Source organism: Periplaneta americana, chromosome 1 (assembly GCF_040183065.1).
Source record: "Periplaneta americana isolate PAMFEO1 chromosome 1, P.americana_PAMFEO1_priV1, whole genome shotgun sequence".
Classification (NCBI taxonomy): domain Eukaryota; kingdom Metazoa; phylum Arthropoda; class Insecta; order Blattodea; family Blattidae; genus Periplaneta; species Periplaneta americana.
This window is the reverse complement of record NC_091117.1, coordinates 91,815,831-91,836,317: the sequence shown is the minus strand read 5'-3', so window position 1 is coordinate 91,836,317 and position 20,487 is coordinate 91,815,831. Positions and strand designations below refer to the sequence as shown.

Sequence of the window (20,487 nt, the reverse complement as noted above, 5' to 3'; positions counted from 1 at the left end):
TTAAATTATTTTCTCGAAATCTGCTGAAGCTATAAAGCTGACATACATACTTATGATGTAACAGTAGTTGCTTTGTTAATTCATTTCCTTACAAACAATTTCCATGCGAATATTTTCAAAATTTTCAATACATTATCTTCAGTAATACGTATATACGGTATATTAGATTTACGAAAACATTCTGTAAGGCTACTAAATAAATACGCCTATACCTGAAAATTTCACTTTTCTATACGAAAAGTTGAGAAAATATTTCTTTTGAATAAAAAAATCAAACTTGTGAAAAATGAGCATTAAAATTAAAACTTATTCTTATAATGCACTTATACTTCTCAGGCAAATCTAAAAATTAACATGGATACAGTTTTAATACGTTCTCTTTCCTTTGTCTATTGAATCTGTGCTGGCCATCCCTAAATATAGCTCGACCAAGCGGCATATACCACCTCTTTCGTCTGTCTCTTCCCTTTCCGCTGTAAAGCGCTCAGGCTCTCCTGGGCTCTAAAGCGAGCGCTTGCTCCTGTGGCCATCAATTGACATGCCTGGCTTAGGGTTTCCTCGGTTTCTAAAAATAAGTACCGGTGATATTTCTTTAGAGATAAAGACTAACATCCCTTCTGATATTGTCTCCTAATACCCTGTGGATTTCTATGGATTGTAATAGGGTTAATTTTATCTAATATCCGTTGTAATATGTTAGCGTTAATGTGACAGCAGACAAGATATTACCTCAATACATCGATATTTCTACTATTATGTTAAATGTAAATATTTAAGATATGAATATCTATAATTACGTAGGACTATGGTATAATTTTGTTCCATATTTAATTGTAATTCACACTTCCCTAGAAGATATATATGTATCGATGAAAACTTCAGTTCACTTTGCCTCAACTGCCAAAATATAGGTGCTAAATTTCGTTGAAATATGTACAGAATTAACAACATACTTAATAAACATTTTTAAATGCAAAAGTGTCCATATAGAAGTTATTGAATTGCATGAGAGAGAAGTAAAACTATTATATTTTATTAACTTCTATAGTAGAATGTAATGATTTTGATGTAACAGGGTGTCAAAAAAGTTCGTTTACAAAATTGCAGTGATGTTAAAGGAGGTAAAAACAGACATCTTTTTTATGTGACAAGAATCTGGCATTTTGCCAGTAGGTGTCCTAAAAGGGTAGGTCGCTTGGCTTCCGTCAGACCACTTACTACTAGTCAGTTCTGTTTCGACTGTTTTGCCTGCAATACATAGTAAGGCGAATAGTGTTACAAACGCAGTAAGTGGATAGCTGAGAAAGGTGAGTTTGCATTTGCTAGCAGTATTATGGCGACCTCGATCGCCCGATCTAACCTCTAAGGATTTCTTTGTGTGAGGGATATGAAATATCTGATTTACGGTACCCATATTCAGTATACAGAGTGGAAGGTAAGGTAGTACATTAATTGACAGGAACCATAGAACTCATTATTTAGAGTAAGTTTTGTCAAATAGAAAAAATTATAGGACTTACGGATAGTGAGATAATTACAAGTGTTTCGAAAGCGCTGACGGCAATTGCAAGATGTCTCAACGCCGCATAAGTATCACCCCACACCCCATGCGATCAGCGACTTGAAGGAGGTGGGTTAAGTTCAACTACCTTTCACCTTCACCGTGTATCTTGCAGCAGGTGAGGGGAGGACGGCAGCAAACAAATGAGCCGTTCAGAGCAAAAGTGGTTTAAGTCACAATTGGATAATGAGGTTTAAAGTAAAAATTCTGTAAAATACAGCGCAAAGTAGCAATTAATATGTCGTTCTTGTTGTCCACTGACTGCTAATAGTTTAAATAAAATGAATATTAATTACTACTTTGCGCTGTATTTTACAGAATGTTTACTTCAACCCTCATTACCCATTCTTGACTTACACCACTTCGCTCTGAACGGCTCAAATGTACTGAGCTTCGGTGCAATACTTCGCGAGCTAATCTGGGGATAACTCTTCGCACAAAAATGACCTACGTAAACTCCGGATAGGGACGTAACTGTCATTTGTTTAGTTTGTGTAATTTAATGTCAGAAAATTAATCCGATTATTAACCCGAATGAACAAAATAGCTCGTGTCCGGGCGCAGTTCAACAATGAATGCAGAATTATCAACTTACAAGGCAATACAGTAACAATTCAATACTAAGTATGGCGTAATAATTTTAATGTAAGCAAGAAATATGTACAGCAATAACAAGAAATAACATGAAATTCAGGAAATTATGTCCAAATTAGTGAAAACACTTGGGATTGAAGTTTCAGTTACAATTAATGAAAAAATAAAGCTGATGTAACTTTATGTACAAGATGTAATTAACATTACAGTTTGTTGTTTTACGAATTACTAATTCTGGGCGTTAATAATAGAATAAAGAGTAATAAACTCTGTAAATCACATTCCACTCACACCTTACAGGTACTGTTCAAAATGTCCACCATCAGCGTGCGTGCAGCTTTAACATCTTCTAGTCCAATTATGACGAACTCTGGCCAGTAGTTCTTCACTGTTCCGAATTTCTTCCGCGGCCTGGATCATGTCTAAGTACTCACGATTTGTGAACTCTGGCATCTCGTAGTTTTGAAATAAACTAAACTGTATCGCTGTATGTCCAACTGCACACTAAAGCAATGTAAACATCACAACAGCTGATCAGTTGCGAGTACTAGGCCAACTGTCTGCCGTCCGGACAGCGATGCCAGATTTTTTAGACCTTTGTATGTGACCCGACAATGTTTCCAATGTTTCTTCAATCGATTAATTCGAAATCTATGAATTTTCTAATTAAACTACTGCTGCAACGTCAACATAACAAACGTTATCTTCGTTGTTATACAAGAAATTAAACCGTATTTTAAACAGTATTCGTAAAATTCGCTATTGAAATATCCGCATAAAAGTATTATTTCTTCAAAAACCTCGCAAAAACGAACAAAATGGTATCATACTTTTTTGTTCGTTATATTTCAAGGAATCACATCCTACAATTAATGTACTACCTTACGTTCCACTCTGTATGCGGCAGAAGATTTGGTTGTTCACGTTGTTGAAGCTGCAGCGATTATTCGACAAACTCCCGACATTTTTAGCGTAGCGTATCAGACAGTCCGTAGTGCGTTGAAATTAACTGTGCATTCGGTTAACTAGTTAACGGAAGACAGTTTGAACCACATCTCTGAACAACACTTTTTCACATCACTGCATTTAGGTAACAGTCTGAACACAAGTTCAAACACACCACTTATTAACTGGTAACGCCGAAATGACAAGTCTGAGAGCTTTATGTCACATAAAAAAATATTTATGTTTAGCTCCTATATCATCCCTGAAAAGCAGGGAACGAATTTTTGACACTCTCTATATTTGCGTGTTTGTGTACAAATTAATAAATAGTCTTTTTGATTGCTATATCGTGATCATGATGATCGGCTTATCCGGCAACAAAACAAACTATAAATGCAGTACAAAAGTTGATAATCCTCTTCTCTTACGTGTGAATTGGAACTCTCCAGTAAGTAAATGTTCCATCTTGGCTACGTTGTGGGAGATTAGGGCAGTTAATGTCAGTATATCACTTTTCTAACTCTAAGGTTGCAGATTGTTTCTTTGAACCATCAGTTCAACATGTTACCTTCCAATAAATGAGTAACAAACTATATAAATTCATACCTAAATAAGACACAAACGCTGGAATTAAAAATAAAGAATAATATACATTTTATAAAAAAGAATAAATTAACCTTAACGATGAAATGGACTTACCCAACCCTCTCTTGCTCCGTCACCTCCAACATCTCTGCTCTCTTGATCACATCCTTGATGATTGCCTGTTCAGACTCGTTCAGGGAAGAGTCTTGGCGATTTCCGTACGCCTGTAGTTGCTGAGTCTTTACAGACCAGCCAGTCTTCAGCCTGTGCGAAACATATAACAGTAGGTTTGAGACAAGTGCTTAATTTCTAATTTAATGTTTGGAAATCAAACGCTTGCTTCCTTCTGTGATATGCCCTATCTCAGTCTCTTTCTCACCTATCTAAAATAATAAAGCTGTTGTCAAATTTTAAAATAAAATACAACGCAAATGATGCATACGAAAAGGCTGTAGATACTTGTACAAACTCTACTGTTGTATCTTAGGTCGACGCAAGAAAAGACAAAAAGCAAAATTTTAGACACACCATGCATTTTAGCAGTACATTACTGCACTTTGACAACGTTATGTATGGTTAGTCCATTATCTACCTCGAGCTGAAAGAGTTCTGAACAACAAATACCAACTGTCTGACAGCTATATGAAGAATTTCATGTCTGCTATATTCACATCCACAGCGAAATTTAATACTATGACACTTAAAATAATAAAATTTACACAATAATTATCATTTTAGTAGCAATGTACAAGTAATACATCTAGCAAGTCACTAAAATTTGATGTGACAGACACAATAGTCTCTTCATCTTTAACATAATACACCTCGCTTGATTTTAAAGTCCATATACAACTTTTGCTGAAACAGAACAGTTAATTTCTTGGTCTAAAGATATCACTCTTATTGTTTATATAATATCTTATACAGGGTGGTCCAAAAGTCTCGATCCATTTCCATTCAATCGGCAATATTTTCTTTTTATTTCAGTTTAATAAAGAAGTAGCCTATGCTTACTATTGAAGAACGGATAACAGTTGATTCAGCGCGATTGCGATTATTAAGCTATGAACAAGTGCGTCAGGAGTGTAAACAAAAATTTTACAAACCAACACCTACTAGAGCCAATATTCGGATGTTAGTGAACGAATTAAAAAAAGGAAGTTTTCTTGATAAAAATCGTTCCGGCAGACCATTGACCTCTGCACATGATGTTCCACTTCTTCAGCATGAGACTGAACGTAGTCCAGGCGCGTCGACGTCGCCGCCTCAGTAATGAACTGGACATTCCCAGGACAAAAGTCTGGAGAGTTCTGCGGTTTACACTCCACAAACGTGCGTACTATCTGCAATTACAATCCACAAACGTACATACCATCTGCAAGTGCTAAATCATTTAGAACATGAAGATTATGCTGCCCGTCAGGCTATGTGCCATGATCTACTTGAGGCTGTTGCTAATGAAAATCTAATGAACCATAGCATATCCTTTTAAGTGACGAAGCTACATTTCATACTTGTGGTCGTGTGAGTAGGCATAACTGTGGAATATGAGCCGACGAGCAACCTAACGCTACTTACGAATGGCAAAGGAATACATCCAGAATTACTGGTCAATACAGAACGTTTCAAGAAGCCACAGTCATTGGAGTCATATACTTGAACATGCTTCAACAATTCCTAGAACCACAAAGCAGTAGCAGCTATTACACCACGCAAGTTTCGTAATGCTTTTAGAGCGATAATGTAACGCTCAGAGCAATGCTTCAAACTGGAAGGGGGGCAGATTAAACTGTACTGAATATTGTACATAGACTTCTGAAAAATAACATATGTAACAATTATTAACGTTAGACCTTGCTTTCAACAAAATGGATAGAGACTTTTGGATCACCCGGTATTAAAAAAATGAATTACTGACAAAATAACATACATATATTAGAAGATTAAATTCTTAAACCAAAATAGATAAAATTCTCTTAAAACAATAAACTAAAGTGCCTGAATAATCATTTCAGCTTTCGCCTTGGTCGTAACAAATAGAAGCAAAAAAAAGAGTCGCAATTCGATTTCTAATTAAAGCAGAATTGAAAGTCACAACAGTAAAGAATGGAACACAGATACTATTCATCTTAGGGTGTAGATGCCCTTGCCCTTATGTGAGCTTCAAGTCTAACTGGCCCGGTAGGTAGTATTAGATAAGGGCTCCATCCATAGGATATGGGGTAGAAAGGACCCCAAAGGAGTGTTGAAAGCAACCTATCCTATGTGTAAATGTACTGCCTCATAGAACCAATAACGGGAATGACCAGAAGGATATACAGAATGAACCGTAAGTAATGTCATTAATTTGGTGGGTAATACCTTCAGTAAAGAACAACAAAAAAGTCAAATACCATTTGCTATGTTTCGAATAATTTTTCAAAAAAAGCGTACGTTTTAAAATACAATAATTATGAGATCGTGCAACGCTGTAATGAGCAGAGAGTGCACATTAAGTTGTGTTATGCTAAACAACCCCTTCACCTGATTTGTTCTGATTAGGGAAGTGGAAGATCATTGCCATGTACATTGTTTTTGAACTCGTATGAAAAGATACACATAATATACCGTTTAATTTTTGTGTTTAAATTGTGTTAGAGAACGAAGAATGAACAATGATCATTCCATGTTAAATAGAATGTTGAAAATTCTAAAATAAATACTACAACCTAATTTTAACTAAATGTTCAGAGAACACAGACAATAAGATACGCTTCTTTCACACTAAATTGAAAAGATTAAGAAATATTTCTAAATTACCATTTCAATTGTATATTCTAGAGATCGTAAACAATAATTAAGTATACTTATTTCATCTTATAAAACTAATTTTTTAAAACATTTAAAAATCTAAAGGAAAAAATGAAAACACAATACGCTTATTTTATGTTAAAGTAACGAACAAAATTAAAGCTATTACTTTTCAACTCTTTGACTTATCTTTAATTAAATATTCAGTGAACACAGACAATAAGAAAAGCTTATTTTCCGTTATACAAGTCTAATTAATGATTTAAAACTTCTCCGTTTGTTGTACAGCAAGCATTTTTTTCAGGCAATTAGAAATAGTTCCCTCCCACTTTAATTTTCAAAGTACTAACCGGTAAACTTACATAGAAAGAAATCAAATTTCCTGAGCCGTATTTAAAAGCAAATGTGTTATGGTTACATTCTCGTTGTCTGACTCATTCCTGGCATACGTGAGCTGCATCTCTGCAGGCAATAACCTTCACAGTGCACATCGTTTCAAAATTCATTTGCAGAACGAAAACTTACATTTGTTCGAATCAAATTTCTGCACATTTAAAGGACAAAACTAAAATTTTTTCAATCATTTATGATCATAATATACTGCCCTCTTAAATAGAGTGAGCATATTCCGAATTAATTCAATAGTTTTTTTTCCAAAATACGCACATAAGCCTATGTTATATATAAATGTTTTTCTCTCTCGAAAAGGAAGCAAAAACGAGCAAAACTGTATTAAACTTTTTGTTTCAAATACCTCAAAGAATAACCCCTTGAAATTACATTAATTCCGGTTCATCTTCTATATGCGATTAATATTGTGACAAAACAAAGAAAATGAACCTGAAGAGGAAAATGTCTATATGTGACTTGGAATGTAAGATCAGGTCTCTAAAGAAGATGAAATTTTAATGGATATGAAGAGAAGGAATATTGACGATTGTGCAATGACAAAAAAAAAAAAAAAACATTCAGAGACTATACAATACGATAAGCATATATAGGCTATTTACATAGCCTACAAGAGACTGCCAAAATATTACTGACAAGGAAATACCCCGGGTTCGAACAGGCAGGACCGCGCAGGGATTCTGTCACGGGTGCTTCACTTGTCTCTGGATGTTTGATGAAAATCATTCTTCTGTAAAACGCAGAAGAAGACCAGTATGCAAGAGCCACTTCATAGTTTAAAGAACCGATCTGCACGCATAGGAGTGCTATTGAATCTGTAACTGCATTACAAATAGGCCTAGTCAGGGCATGCAGAAATCATCAAAGTTCAAAGATTAATGCATGTGAGGACATTCTATAAAATGATGAAGGCAATAATCATTACCGCAAAATGCACAGGTGATAAGTGCAAACTCGGCACAGTCATCGAATGCGCACTCATGAAGAACATTAGTGTTGAAAGCCACGTCGATGACACTTTTTAACGTCTACACAGAGTTGTCAGAATGGTATCCAGCTGACTGCCATGCGTAATACAGCATCGGTCGATAGATCTCCGCAGACAATTGATTGCATATTACCGAATGCATTTTGAGAATGAAGAGTCTGTCATGTAATTTGGGCTGTGGAATGTTTAAACTTAATTTTATGTAAACCGTGATTCTTTTGGCGTATATTTTATATTTTATTTATTTATTTTAGTAGGTTATTTTACAACGCTTTATCAGCAGGTTAGGTTATGTAGCGTCTGAATGAGATGAAGGTGATAATGCCGGTAAAATGAGTCCGGGATCCAACACCGAAAGTTACCCAGCATTTGCTCATATTGGGTTGAGGGAAAACCGCAGAAAAACCTCAACCAGATAACTTGCCTCGACTGGGAATCGAACCCGGCCCACCTGGTTTCGCGGCTAGACGCGCTAACCGTCACTCCACAGGTGTGGACTATATTTTATACTGTCTAAAAAAATCACATCTAGAGGTTGAATATATTTAGTAGTTTTTGATGGGATGAGTTTTAAATGAACTTGTTTTCTCTCCGGAGGTCTCCTAAAGTATGCGTTCATCCTTGTGTTCAGGCAAGGAATCACAGAGGAGGAGTGATTTGTCTTTCTCAGACAGACGCAAGAAAGCTCTGCAGTTTTGTTTCGTTATGTTTCCGCTCACAATGGCGTCCATAACAATATTTGCAGGAGAGTTTTCTTCAATTTCTCTTATCACACGAGGTGCAAAATTTCCATTATGTTCCTGGAAGCATATAGTGTAAAGTTGCCTAATGCCGTGATACCCCTAATTCCGTGATACTTTTTTACTGACTATCACGGGATTGGGCATCTTACTTGAACATTCACCGTTGTCTCAAAAGTAGCTGAAAGATGCACTCTTTCGAGAAAGATGTCTGGCGCTATGATCGAACGGCAAAGCTTTGACTGGCATTCAGTTTAAAAAGTATCACGGGATTAGGCAACTTTACCCTGTACACTTTGCTTGCTAAACGACCATCCATTGACATTGCAAAGTCTATCATGTAGCTATGTGTTGAGCTATGAATCCCTTTGGTATGTTTCTCATCTTTTGTGGACAACGTTCTTTCGCATGCAATCTCACAGACTCATAGTTTAACTCACTACCCAGTTGCATATGTTCACTTGCGATAAGATCATTAACGAATGTTTCTGCATGTTAGATTTTTTCTCATCGTTCTGATTCGCATTCTTTGTTTGGAGCATAGATATATGGTGCGAAGTTATTCCAAAATCAATTTTCAAATTATCAATGAAATTAATTGAAGCTTTGAAGTTCAAAAGTACGATATTTTTGGCTGCTTCATTTGCCCAATGTTGTAAGTTCCAATAATATATACTAAACCCTTGTGCTCTTGCGTCATAAAACCTGGCTATTGTTTGTTGTTTGACGACATTTAGTTGTGTGCGGTTTCCCTCGACCACGCTTACACCTTTTCATTTCTCCGCTACATATTCCTACGCCATTTTAATATTACTTTTCGTTTTCAGTTGGGGATACCACTTCAGTAGCTTCTCATATGTGTTGTATCCTCGGCAATGATAAAATATTGTCTAATGCTTTCTCAACAAATAATGTGACGACACTAGACACTTCGCTCTTTTTGGGAGGTAAAAGTTCATATTCATTCTGGCTGCTACCTCCTTCTCCTGTCGAACTGGAACTATACCCACTGCATTCAATGCATTGCTTATCGTTATCATAGCTGTGATCTAACGTAATGATAGTTGAAACGGAGCTTTCGGGCTAAGATGCCGTGGTCTATTGTTGCTGATGCTCCCAGACGTTTCGTCTACTACTGCGGCAGACATCTTCAGTGGTTAGGTATCCTAGGTCGAAGTCTTCTGCTATGGATACCTAACCACTGAAGATGTCTGCCGCAGTAGTAGACGAAACGTCTGGGAACATCAGCACCAGTAGACCACGGCATCTTAGCCCGAAAGCTCCGTTTCAACTAGACACCGGCCGTGAAAGCCTGCATGCTAAAATTATCGTTATGATCAGGCTTCGAGACTTCGGACCCAATACAGCAGTTCAGTGGGAAATCCGCATCGCGGCGTACTGAGTATAGTGGTAAAGCGTACAGTGGGTGGGAGTACTGTAGAAAGAATGGCAACAAATACGCAAAGAAAAACGCTCTGGATTTGAACGGTTCTGACGAATAATTTGGTTTTCATACAAACTGTGTCTAAAACTATTACACGGTTAGAAAAGTCAGAGCAAGAGATGCCGGAAGCCCTCAAATTAATTTAGGAAATGATGCAGAGAATTAATGAGACATCAAGTACACCGATTACTGAATGTGTAAAACAGAAGTGGATATCAATTTTATGTAAAAATAACGGATATGGAACATTGTGTAACATAAACAGCAAATTAGTGGACATAGAGTCACCCGAGATAAAAGAAGTGTCTCTTAGAGACTGCAATGATGTTAGGTTTTTTCGTTTTGCTCCTATCACGTCATGCAACGTAGAGCGCAGCTTTCTACAGTACAAACTTTGGCAGATAACCGAAAAGCATTTACGTTTGAGACACTGAGAATATATCGTGTAGTAGGTACATTGCAATTCGGTACTGTAACTGCACTTCCTAAAGACGACCAATAGGATAAATAAAAAAATTAAAATTGCTACATGCTTATTTCCACCATTAACATTGTGTATAATTAAACATAAATGCTTATAAAAGACAGGAGAATAAATGCTTTTCACATTCTTGTGACATTATCAATGTGTAATGTATATTTACTTTCAGAATGTACATATGTGTGTGTTTCCCCATACTACCGTACTCTAAATAGCAACGTTGTTACCTCTACACATCTCTACCTGCAGCGAGTCAACAACCTACTGGGTGTTCATTTCAAAGTGTGTCATGACGTCACTGTTGTTGAGTCACCGATTTGAAGCGAGTTTCAGCTTATATGTCAGAGAAGTTGCCTATTATTCAAGGCGTTCTTCAATCTGAACTTGAGAACGTGTATGGTATAACTTGAACGACGTAGCAACAGATGGCGGTCTGTACGGTCTGTGTGCTACCATAACCTCTTTCGAACTGTGTTTTGCGCCGGCAAGTCGTACGCAGGGTATTTGTTATCATCGGTTGCGTACGGTAACATTCCACAACACAAATCAAATACTCCGTGTCCATGTTGACCGTCGAAGTTAATGTCAACAAATACGTAAGTAATCGTCTTAACCCTCTCCCCATATCCCGACAGTACGTATTTCCAAACAGTTCACATTCCTGCCACTACCGGCGTTATCGTACGCATCGGTACGTACTCTTCAGAATGAACACCGTACTTGCTAGGCAACTTCTCTGCCTCCTAGGTAATACACCTTTGCGTAAGTGTAGGAAGATTGAATTCTCTAGGCTCATCGACTAGCCACATGACGGCATACAGCGACCCATGACACACTTTGAACTGAACACCCAGTATAGTGCATGCACAGTAAATTTATTGTATCGGGTCCAAAGTCTCGAAGCCTGGTTATGATATTTTAACTTGTAAGAGGTTTCCATATTTGTTCATAATTAAGGACGTAAGAAAACATGCGAATAACTCATCCTCCCCAACAACGCCATTTTCACTGTGCACCTTATGTCGTATTTTCAGTCCAACCAATCGCAAAACATTAATTAGATTGATTGATACTCGTTGAACAATTGTGTTTCGACTCACTACATAGAAAGACAACAAGACGTACAGTACGATAACACCACCGACACTCTCTCGTCTGGCGCAACGGGCTGCACGAAAAACGTGATGCAATGGAGCCCTCTAGTGCGTAACTGCGGAGTTTTATAGACAGACGATTGTCATCACTGAAATCAGAGGCACGTACGTGACCTTCAACTGCATTCTGGTGCGATTCTGTTTGTTCGAACCCAGGGGTGTTCTTTATGGGTAAAAGAAGGCGTTGAAATATTAGTAACAGATCGAAAAACAATCCAGAAGACGTAAATTACATTTTCTATGGAGCAACAGACACTAAAGGGCCAAGGCCGACTAGCCGATTGGTGGCCTCACGTCCACATGTCTCAGCAGAGATGAACGATAATCTAACAAGAACGGAGATAGCACGATGATCCCCCCAGTCGTTATATCTGGTTTTCGAAACCGGATTTCGCTACCTATCATAGCTCCCGAAATTAATCACGATGCTGAGCAGACACGCTCATAAAGATTAACATTGCACATTAAGGATTATGATTATGGAAAAACTTGAAAATAGACAAAGTAATACAAAAAAATGTGCTGCACAAGCTCTTCAAATTATCTAGAATTAGAAATTTTAAATACCTATACAGAATGTAGCACAATGCATACCTCTCTATATCAATTTACATAGTGGTGTACTACTTTTGTTGCAAAGACAGCAAATCACACTCTTTACGTAATCAGAGGTCTTTAGCTCAAATCATGTCAGGTTTTCCTCAGTTACACGCGGCACATTTGAGGAAAATATCTTCTAACTGCCCATCCATGGTGGTCTCACAATTTAGTAGCTTCTCTTAATAAATACATAATTAATGTAGTTGACATGTCATTATCAAATGAATAACGAAGAAATCGAGAACGATTGTTTCTATTTTAGCAGCAGTTTAACCCATTCTTCTATAACGCGAAAGATAAACAATGAAGAATTTCCATTAAAGCGACAATGAATAGGCAAGGAGATGTTTGCAGAAGCTTCACTAAGCTTTAGTTTAAGATTAAGCTTCAACAAAGTCTACACAATGTCTGTGAATAGTTCAACTTGAAAGTTCCACGGATTGGACAATTGAGACCCTAGCTAACCTAATTTAGTACACACTTAAAACGTGGCAACATTACAACTCATACATCCATAAGCTATCAATTCCATGTAATTATAAGCTAAATTTTAATCCTTCGTTATATGGTTCAAACGGTAGCGTTTCCAGCTACAAATCCGTGACACCAGGATTCGATTCATCTCCCATTGCGATTAGTCATGATGTTTCTTATGATGTATTTTTCCTGTCTTGTCTCATGCGAAGGTCTTGTGTCAATCTGACCATATAACCAAATGAGTCTCTCTATTTGTGATGGTATAATGTTAATTAATTGCTCTCACAAAAGCGAGGATGGGAATGAATCGTGTCAAATGATCGTTACAATGACAATGAACTCACTTTTTCATCTTAAGTAAATTGTATTAACGAACTCTTTACGTCAATTGTATGGTATACCGATATTATAAATATATTTTTACATGATTATAATTTATGAGGCGGATTTTACCATATTTGCATGTTTTATTCCTTAGTTGCAAATCATATTCTACCATTATACGAGAATAAATAAATGCATTTCAAGTTACTTGTAACCAAAGGTCACTCTTGTATATATTGCATATATATGAATATTTAAGGATTTACTGCATATTTCAGCTTTCAGCGCATATAGAAGCATATTTCGTTATTTTTTTTAGCAATATGATGCTTAAACCAAGATTAAGAATACTGAAAATGGAATACAGAAGAAACACGGACACTGAAACACATTACAGGAGTCACATTTTATTTATTGCAATCTGACAACATGCAGTCAGTGCACTGTTGTCGGTGAATCATTTTGGATGAATCCTTGTCAATCAATAAAGCACTCAATTAAGTGCATTGCTGACTCTGTGCACATTTACAATATTGGGATGTTATGACGGATGAAAGTTATGATTAAAAGAACAGTTATTTAAAACAAGAACCTACATTATTTTCTACTCCACATGTGCATACGATTTTGTCACTAGAACGCTGCAATATGATTGGAGCAGAAGTTACAGGAAGTGTCCATAGGCTTCTTTGCACTCGTTTGCCACATCGATGGCCCAGAACCAGACTGTTCCAAGTCTATTTTTTTTTTTTTTTTCAGGAGAGCTATTTTAAGCTCCTCACATTCAAAGCTTCATGAAGCAATTTGGAATAGCTTCATACCAACTTTATGGAAAGGAATATTTAAAATTTTGTTCGATCATACATGCAAACAAGAACTGGAACACAATGAAACACAGATTTCTTTCTTATAAAAAGTTGGACTTAGAACAGACTGGTTCTCAGCCATCGACATATCAACAATAATATAGGCACGATAATGCAATTTTCTGTGTGGTTTTTTTTTTTTTTTTTTTTTTTTTTTTTTTACGTACCAACGCACAGTGGCGTATTTGGCAGATGTAGGTGGCCAAAATTATTATTATTTTTTTTTGTACTTAATTGAGTCTGAACGTGGTATCTTACTAATTTATTGTATTTTAAGCGATATTACTGTAGATAATTTTTATAAAGAAAATATTATTTATACTTTTTCATGCCATTTAATATTATTCATTAAAATTAAAACATAAATTTTACCTAATTATTCATGTTTATTATTACTTAAAATTTTACTCATACTGATCAGCCGGATAATGATGATGATATGATGATAAGAGCCATGGTTCACTAAAAAATTTCTTCACTTGGTATGTCAGTAGATTCTTTGACAAATCTTATAATAGCGCGACAATAAAGTGGCGAAGGAGTGGAGTTCTGCCAGATCAATTTTTTATTTTGCTACAAATTAGTTGAAGTGATACGTACAAAAGAACTGTGAGAAATATTTGTATTGGAACCATATAGTTCTAAAATGCGGGGTGTTGTTACTGCCGTTGTTGTGTGTATTGTCCCATTTATATTTATATTATTAATCAGGAATTATTAAACACTATATTTATTTTTACCATACTCATAATCATAACTAAAGAAATAAATGAAAAATATTATGTGATTCAGATGGACGATTTTATCATTCCGTACAAAATTCTAAATTACTCGTACAAGCCGATTGGAAACCGGCCGTTAGAAAACTCTAACAAAATACACCGTCTTTAATAAAGATTTTAGGCGTTACAAAATTCAATTGCAAGTAAACTACTGAATTACATCAATGAAACTAGTCCAGAACGAACGAAAAACTCAATCATTTTGTGTGTGTATGTTTCGTTAAGACGAGAGTTCACATTCCTGCCGCTAGGCCCTTTCCTTTTGTTTAGCTGCAGTTCGTATTTCGTTGCCGCTAGGTCGTCAATTTCATTGTTTGTTCATCTGCAGCTGAAGATCGTATTCCGCTGCTGCTAGGCATCACTCACATTGTTCTGGTCAGCTGCAGCTAGCATTTCTCACTGTTGTGCAATGGATGCTACGCGTGTGAAGAAATATTTCTGCGTTTTGGAATTCCACACTACTAGCTCAGTGATTACTATCCAACATGAATTTCGTAGAAAATTCGAAAAAAACCCACACAGTGCTGCTAACGCGTTAGATAGGACGTGCATCTGAAAATGACCAGGACCTAATGCTGTGACCCCCAAAATCACCAGACTTCACACCATGTGACTCCTTTTTATGGAGTTGTATCAAAGACAGGGAATTCATTCCACCGATGCCACGTTATATCATAGACTTAAGGAAGTGTATCATCACAGCGGTTAACACTATCGACAAGTTCGTGTTGATGCGAGTGTGGCATACCATCGTGTGGATGTGTGCCGTGTCAGCCGTGGTAGACACATTGAACATTCGTGTCAAAAAACTGTTTGAGTTCCTCGTTCGTTCTGGACAGGTTTCATTAACGTAAGTTCAATAGTTTACTTGCAGTAAAGTTTTATAACCCCTCAAATGTTTATGAAACACAGTGTATATTATACGAAATTAAAACAGACACTACGGCCTAATAAATGTCAAAGAAAAATAGCTTGTAACATAGCTTTTCATTCGAAAGACATATGAAAGATTCAGTGGTGAAATTTGGAAAAGTATCTACGATACGAACTGTATCTTTTTTCTACGGATTAGATACGCACATGCATGAATAAAATATGACAAATATATTCATATCTTACTTTGCTCTGAGGGCTAGTTGTCTGTCGTTGGGACAGACCCAACGGTCTTTTGAGGCATTACCGAAGTCTACCATCTTGGTTCTCCTTCAGTAAGGTGAGTAACTTTCACCCGTTGAAACGTAGCAGATATGGCCTCATCGCATTTCTGCAAATAAAAGAAAACAACAATTAGTATAATTTCACAAAATACTTTGCTATTGAACTATCCTAATCAGTTCTTAAATAATTCTTAGGCAACTTTGTGCTATATGTGTAACAACCTGATAGAAAAGTAACGGTTTTAGGAAAATTTTAGCCAGACGCTGTTAAAGCTTGAAGTAGTTTTAAACCTTCAACTACATATTTTGTAATAACAGAGTATGAAATTCACGTTTCAAAATTGTCAGTAACATTTGAAATTAAGAGGGCATTGCTTCTATACTTCAGTTAAGTTTTGTTACTATTTGTTAAGATTTTAACAGGTACAAGTAGTGTTACACAGAGAGATTTTTCCTTACCCGCGGGGAATTCACTCTCCCGCCTAGAGGACATGGACGCTGTGATTCCCGCCACACCAGCAGCAATAGGCGGGGAGGTGCTCAGGCGGGCGAATATTACGGTGTTATTCACAGACTAATTCTCACCACATGTAAGTAATACCAGAAAGTCTGGCGAGAAAACAGCTGTTTTGTATGTGTTATTCGTATATTGGACATCCTAGTACAGTAGGCTATAGTCAGTTGAATTCAAATAGCTCTTAACAGCGAGTTCAACATAGGATAATTTTGTGAAAATGGAAATAGAAGATGATTCTGCTGTTCCGAATCCATTAAGCGTGCGCGAAATAGTCAAGAAATTAAGAGAGACTGGATTCTTAGCCGACAAGAAATCTCAGCTACTCAGCAAAGTTCTCACTGAAGAAAGTTTAGACAATTCTGGTGCTAGGCTCGAAAATGTACCTGAAAATCTCTCATGCTTAGTGCAAGAAATCGGTGTATCTATGTATATCAACAATAGAGAACGGATTTTTGTACAATTATACACACACACACACACACACATATATATATATATATATATATATATATATATATATATATATATACAGTCTTTTTTATCTATAAGTATATATATATATATTTACTTATAGATAAAAAAGACTGTAACTAGACAAAAATTCCGAACCATAACACGGTAATTCGTATATTAAATTTTATTTCACATAAAAAATACTTCAAATAATTTAGCCATAAAAACATACATTGTTATATGTTCTTTGTTCTAATCTTTACAATCAATCCAAAAACTGGTACATACTACATATTAATGAAAACGCACAGTAAATGTAAGTTATTTCTTTCTTAAATGCATTGCGTCATGATCTTGTTTGCACGTGCTGGCTTGCACTCTCCAAGAGGAATCCCTTATCTATTAATAGATGACGTCTGACGCAATGCATTCTATCAAATGTTCTTCAGTCGGAGGCACAGGCTCTGGAATGAATGAATGAACGAAAGAATGAAAGAACGAACAAATGAACGAATGAATGAACGAACAAATGCAATAATGAATGAATGCACTAATAAACGATCTAAAGAACGAATTAATGAATGGACAAATAAACGAAATAAAGAATGAATTAATAAATGCAGGAATAAACGAACTACAGAACGAACTGACACATGACAAAGGAACGAATGAATAATACACAAATAAGTGAAATAAAGAACGAATTAATAAATGGACAAATAAGCGAATTAAAAGAAAGAAAGAACGAAATAACAAGAGAATGGCAAGAGTGAAAGAAGTAAGAAGAAATATTCGAGAGATACAGTATGTACGATTCTCGCATCACTGCACAAGGTTAAATGATAGTTTTGGTAACTTCGTTAAAAAAGAGAGATGTATAATGTAAGAATTGCAACAAATATCGAGTTCTATGAGAGGACCTGAAAGATGAGAGCAGTCGCGATTGGACAGCTATGTGAGCTGGAAATCGAGAAGTCGTAAGTCATTTGTCTCCTTTTGGAATTCATCGTTCAATTGTAGGGGCTTGTATTTTGGAAGGAGAACATCGTTGAAGAGAGAACTTAACGTATTAGAAATGCTGAAAAAGTACGATGTTGTCCTGGAATGACTTGAAAATTCGTATGTCTTATTCGTCGAATTGCAGCGTCTCACAGTGGTCAGACGTCGAACCGAGATCTAATGAGTTTCTCCTATGTTAATCACAAATCGATCCGTGATTTTTCTGACCTTTCAATTGTCACTAAGATCATTTTTAAATTCAGGTTAGGTTAGGTTAGGATACGGTGGCTACGGGCGAGTTAAGACGTCGGCCATACTGAGGCCTATTGTGCACCTCGATTGTATGGGATGAATGAGGATGAGAGTGTACCAGCCCACAGGCCGCATGTGACCCCCCACCCGCTCACCCAATGGGGACCTCCTACCGCTTTAAGTTCATACCGCCAAGGTGATCAAGCAGCACAGGATCCATTACAAGGTGTCGAAGCGCCTTTGGAAGTGTTCTTAAGGAATGAATCCTTGGAAAGATATTGCGGAAGGCTGGGAACCCAGGAACGGTTGCGGAGTGGACGCCCACTCCCGCAAGCGGACGAAGACATGCGTCTTGACCTGAGATGAGGAAAGTGAATGATATGAAATCTAAATTCTTTTTCTGAATAGTAAAAGAGAGGGCAAACGAAATTTCGAGGCAAGATATTTTAGTAATAATAAAGACCTTGGATCACTAAAATAGGCTACTATAGGGAGGTTAAACAGTTTTTGGAACAGGAAGAATATATTAGACTAAATTCAAGGGAAGAGAGAACAGGAATGGCATGGTGGAGATTAGGTATCTGGAAGCTCAAGAATAAGAGAGGGAACGTAGAGAAGGATAAATGTCCTTTATGTGGACTGGCGGAAGACTCAATGCATATTGCGTTAAAGTGTCAGGCAACGAATGATTTGAGAAACGGTTAGGTGGATAAAAAATTTCCACAAATAAACGCTATAGTAGCTTATAAAAAATGAATGGTCCCCTAAACGCCAGCAATCTGCATAAATTAGGACAATTTCTTTTTAGAGTTAAAATTAGATGAGAAGAGAAAGTCAAAGCTCTAACGGATATAAATTATAATTACAAAATATGTAAATTATAATTATAAATATTGTGTAGTCGGACACGATAGGAAACTATGACAAGTAGTCAATGAAGTTAACAGAATAATTTTAATAGATTGAATATAGAAATGAAAAAGTTAAAGTAAGAGTTTCAAATACAAGGGCTATTATTATTATTATTATTATTATTATTATTATTATTACTATTATTATTGTGAATGGATGATGACACTTATAGATTCAATATGTATTATTTTTTGTAATAATTATATAGAGAGTGATGGCGAATTAGGAACTGGAATACATCTAATCCGCCATGACGTGAACAAAGATTGGTGAAATAAAAAAAAAATCTTTTTCTACACGGGAGGGGAAGGCAAATGGATCGTGGCAATGGAAATTACAATCCGGCATTTGCCTAAGTAACTCTGAAAAACCACGGAAAAACCACAGTCAGGTTGGTCGGTCCGGCAATCAAACCACGGACCTCCCGAATGAGAGTCTCAAGCGATACGCATGATCCAACTCGCTCGGTAACTTCAAATACTGAAGATAAACGCTGATTTCCTTATTATACAACATTTTCAACGCTATTATTTCTGCAGTTCCTGGGAAAAGTGATATAAGTCAGTTTCCACAAACCTTTTTTGATAATTTATTGACAAATTACATAACATCTGCTCGCTTGGAAAAAGAGACATAAATATTTCTCCCATTACAATAATTCATACAGAAAAAAATCAAATCGACATAAACCAGTGTAAGTTGTCAATAAATTATCAAAAAAGGTTTTCTGGAAACTGACTTATGTCACTTTTCCCAGGCACTGCAGATTTAAGGCACAGAAACTTCAATTTACTAACAACTAGCTCTCTTTTTCTTTCTTTGTTCTTTCTTTCAGGGGAATAATATCTATATCAAATTGTTGTGTTCTTTGTAACTTGTAAGTTCATATGAATATTTTTTGCTGGTTGAGTGAAAGAGAAGGCCTTACGGCTTTAACTCTGCCAGCAAAAGTAAATTATTATTATTATTATTATTATTATTATTATTATTATTATTATTATTATTATTATTATTATTAATTGTTAGCAGTCACGCAATAGAAAAATTACGCATGTGCCTGTTTGAGTTAGACTGTTTTTATGATTACATCACAGAGTAGACCAACAGTCTGATTACCCAATGGGGCACCACGGGAGTCCAGTACACGGACTTGTATATGGGGACAATGAAAAGGACTCGCTTGGGATTCATTTCTGGGCTAGCCGAGGTGACATGCAAGTTTGAAACTGTAATATAACTGTGACCCCGCATCAAGCAAAACAAGGTCTGGTCCCTGTTGGCAAGTTAGAAATTCCTGAACTTCAGAGTGTCAGCACTAATAAGAAAAGATTCCCTTCTTGTCAACATATGCAGATGTGGTGAAGTCGGAACGGAAGACGGATTAAGAGGGTGGGGTGATTACATTTAAAATTTAATAGGTTTTTGAGTTGCTCTACGGAACCGAGATATTGCCTTGGG

The 20,487-nt window shown here is 36.4% G+C and overlaps 1 protein-coding gene across 2 annotated transcripts in view; it reads right to left on the bottom strand.

Moving 5' to 3' along the window:
- Rph (Rabphilin) overlaps nt 1–20,487 on the bottom strand; it is a 652,346-nt gene that overhangs the window by 173,096 nt on the left and 458,763 nt on the right. For both annotated transcript variants that reach the window (XM_069824012.1, XM_069824022.1), the window contains exons 4-5: nt 15,859–16,003; nt 3,800–3,949 (exon numbers count right to left, since the gene is read on the bottom strand). In XM_069824012.1, coding sequence (XP_069680113.1) covers nt 3,800–3,949; nt 15,859–15,932 — 224 coding nt within the window. In that variant the 5' untranslated portion in view covers nt 15,933–16,003. The remainder of the gene's footprint in view (nt 1–3,799; nt 3,950–15,858; nt 16,004–20,487) is intronic.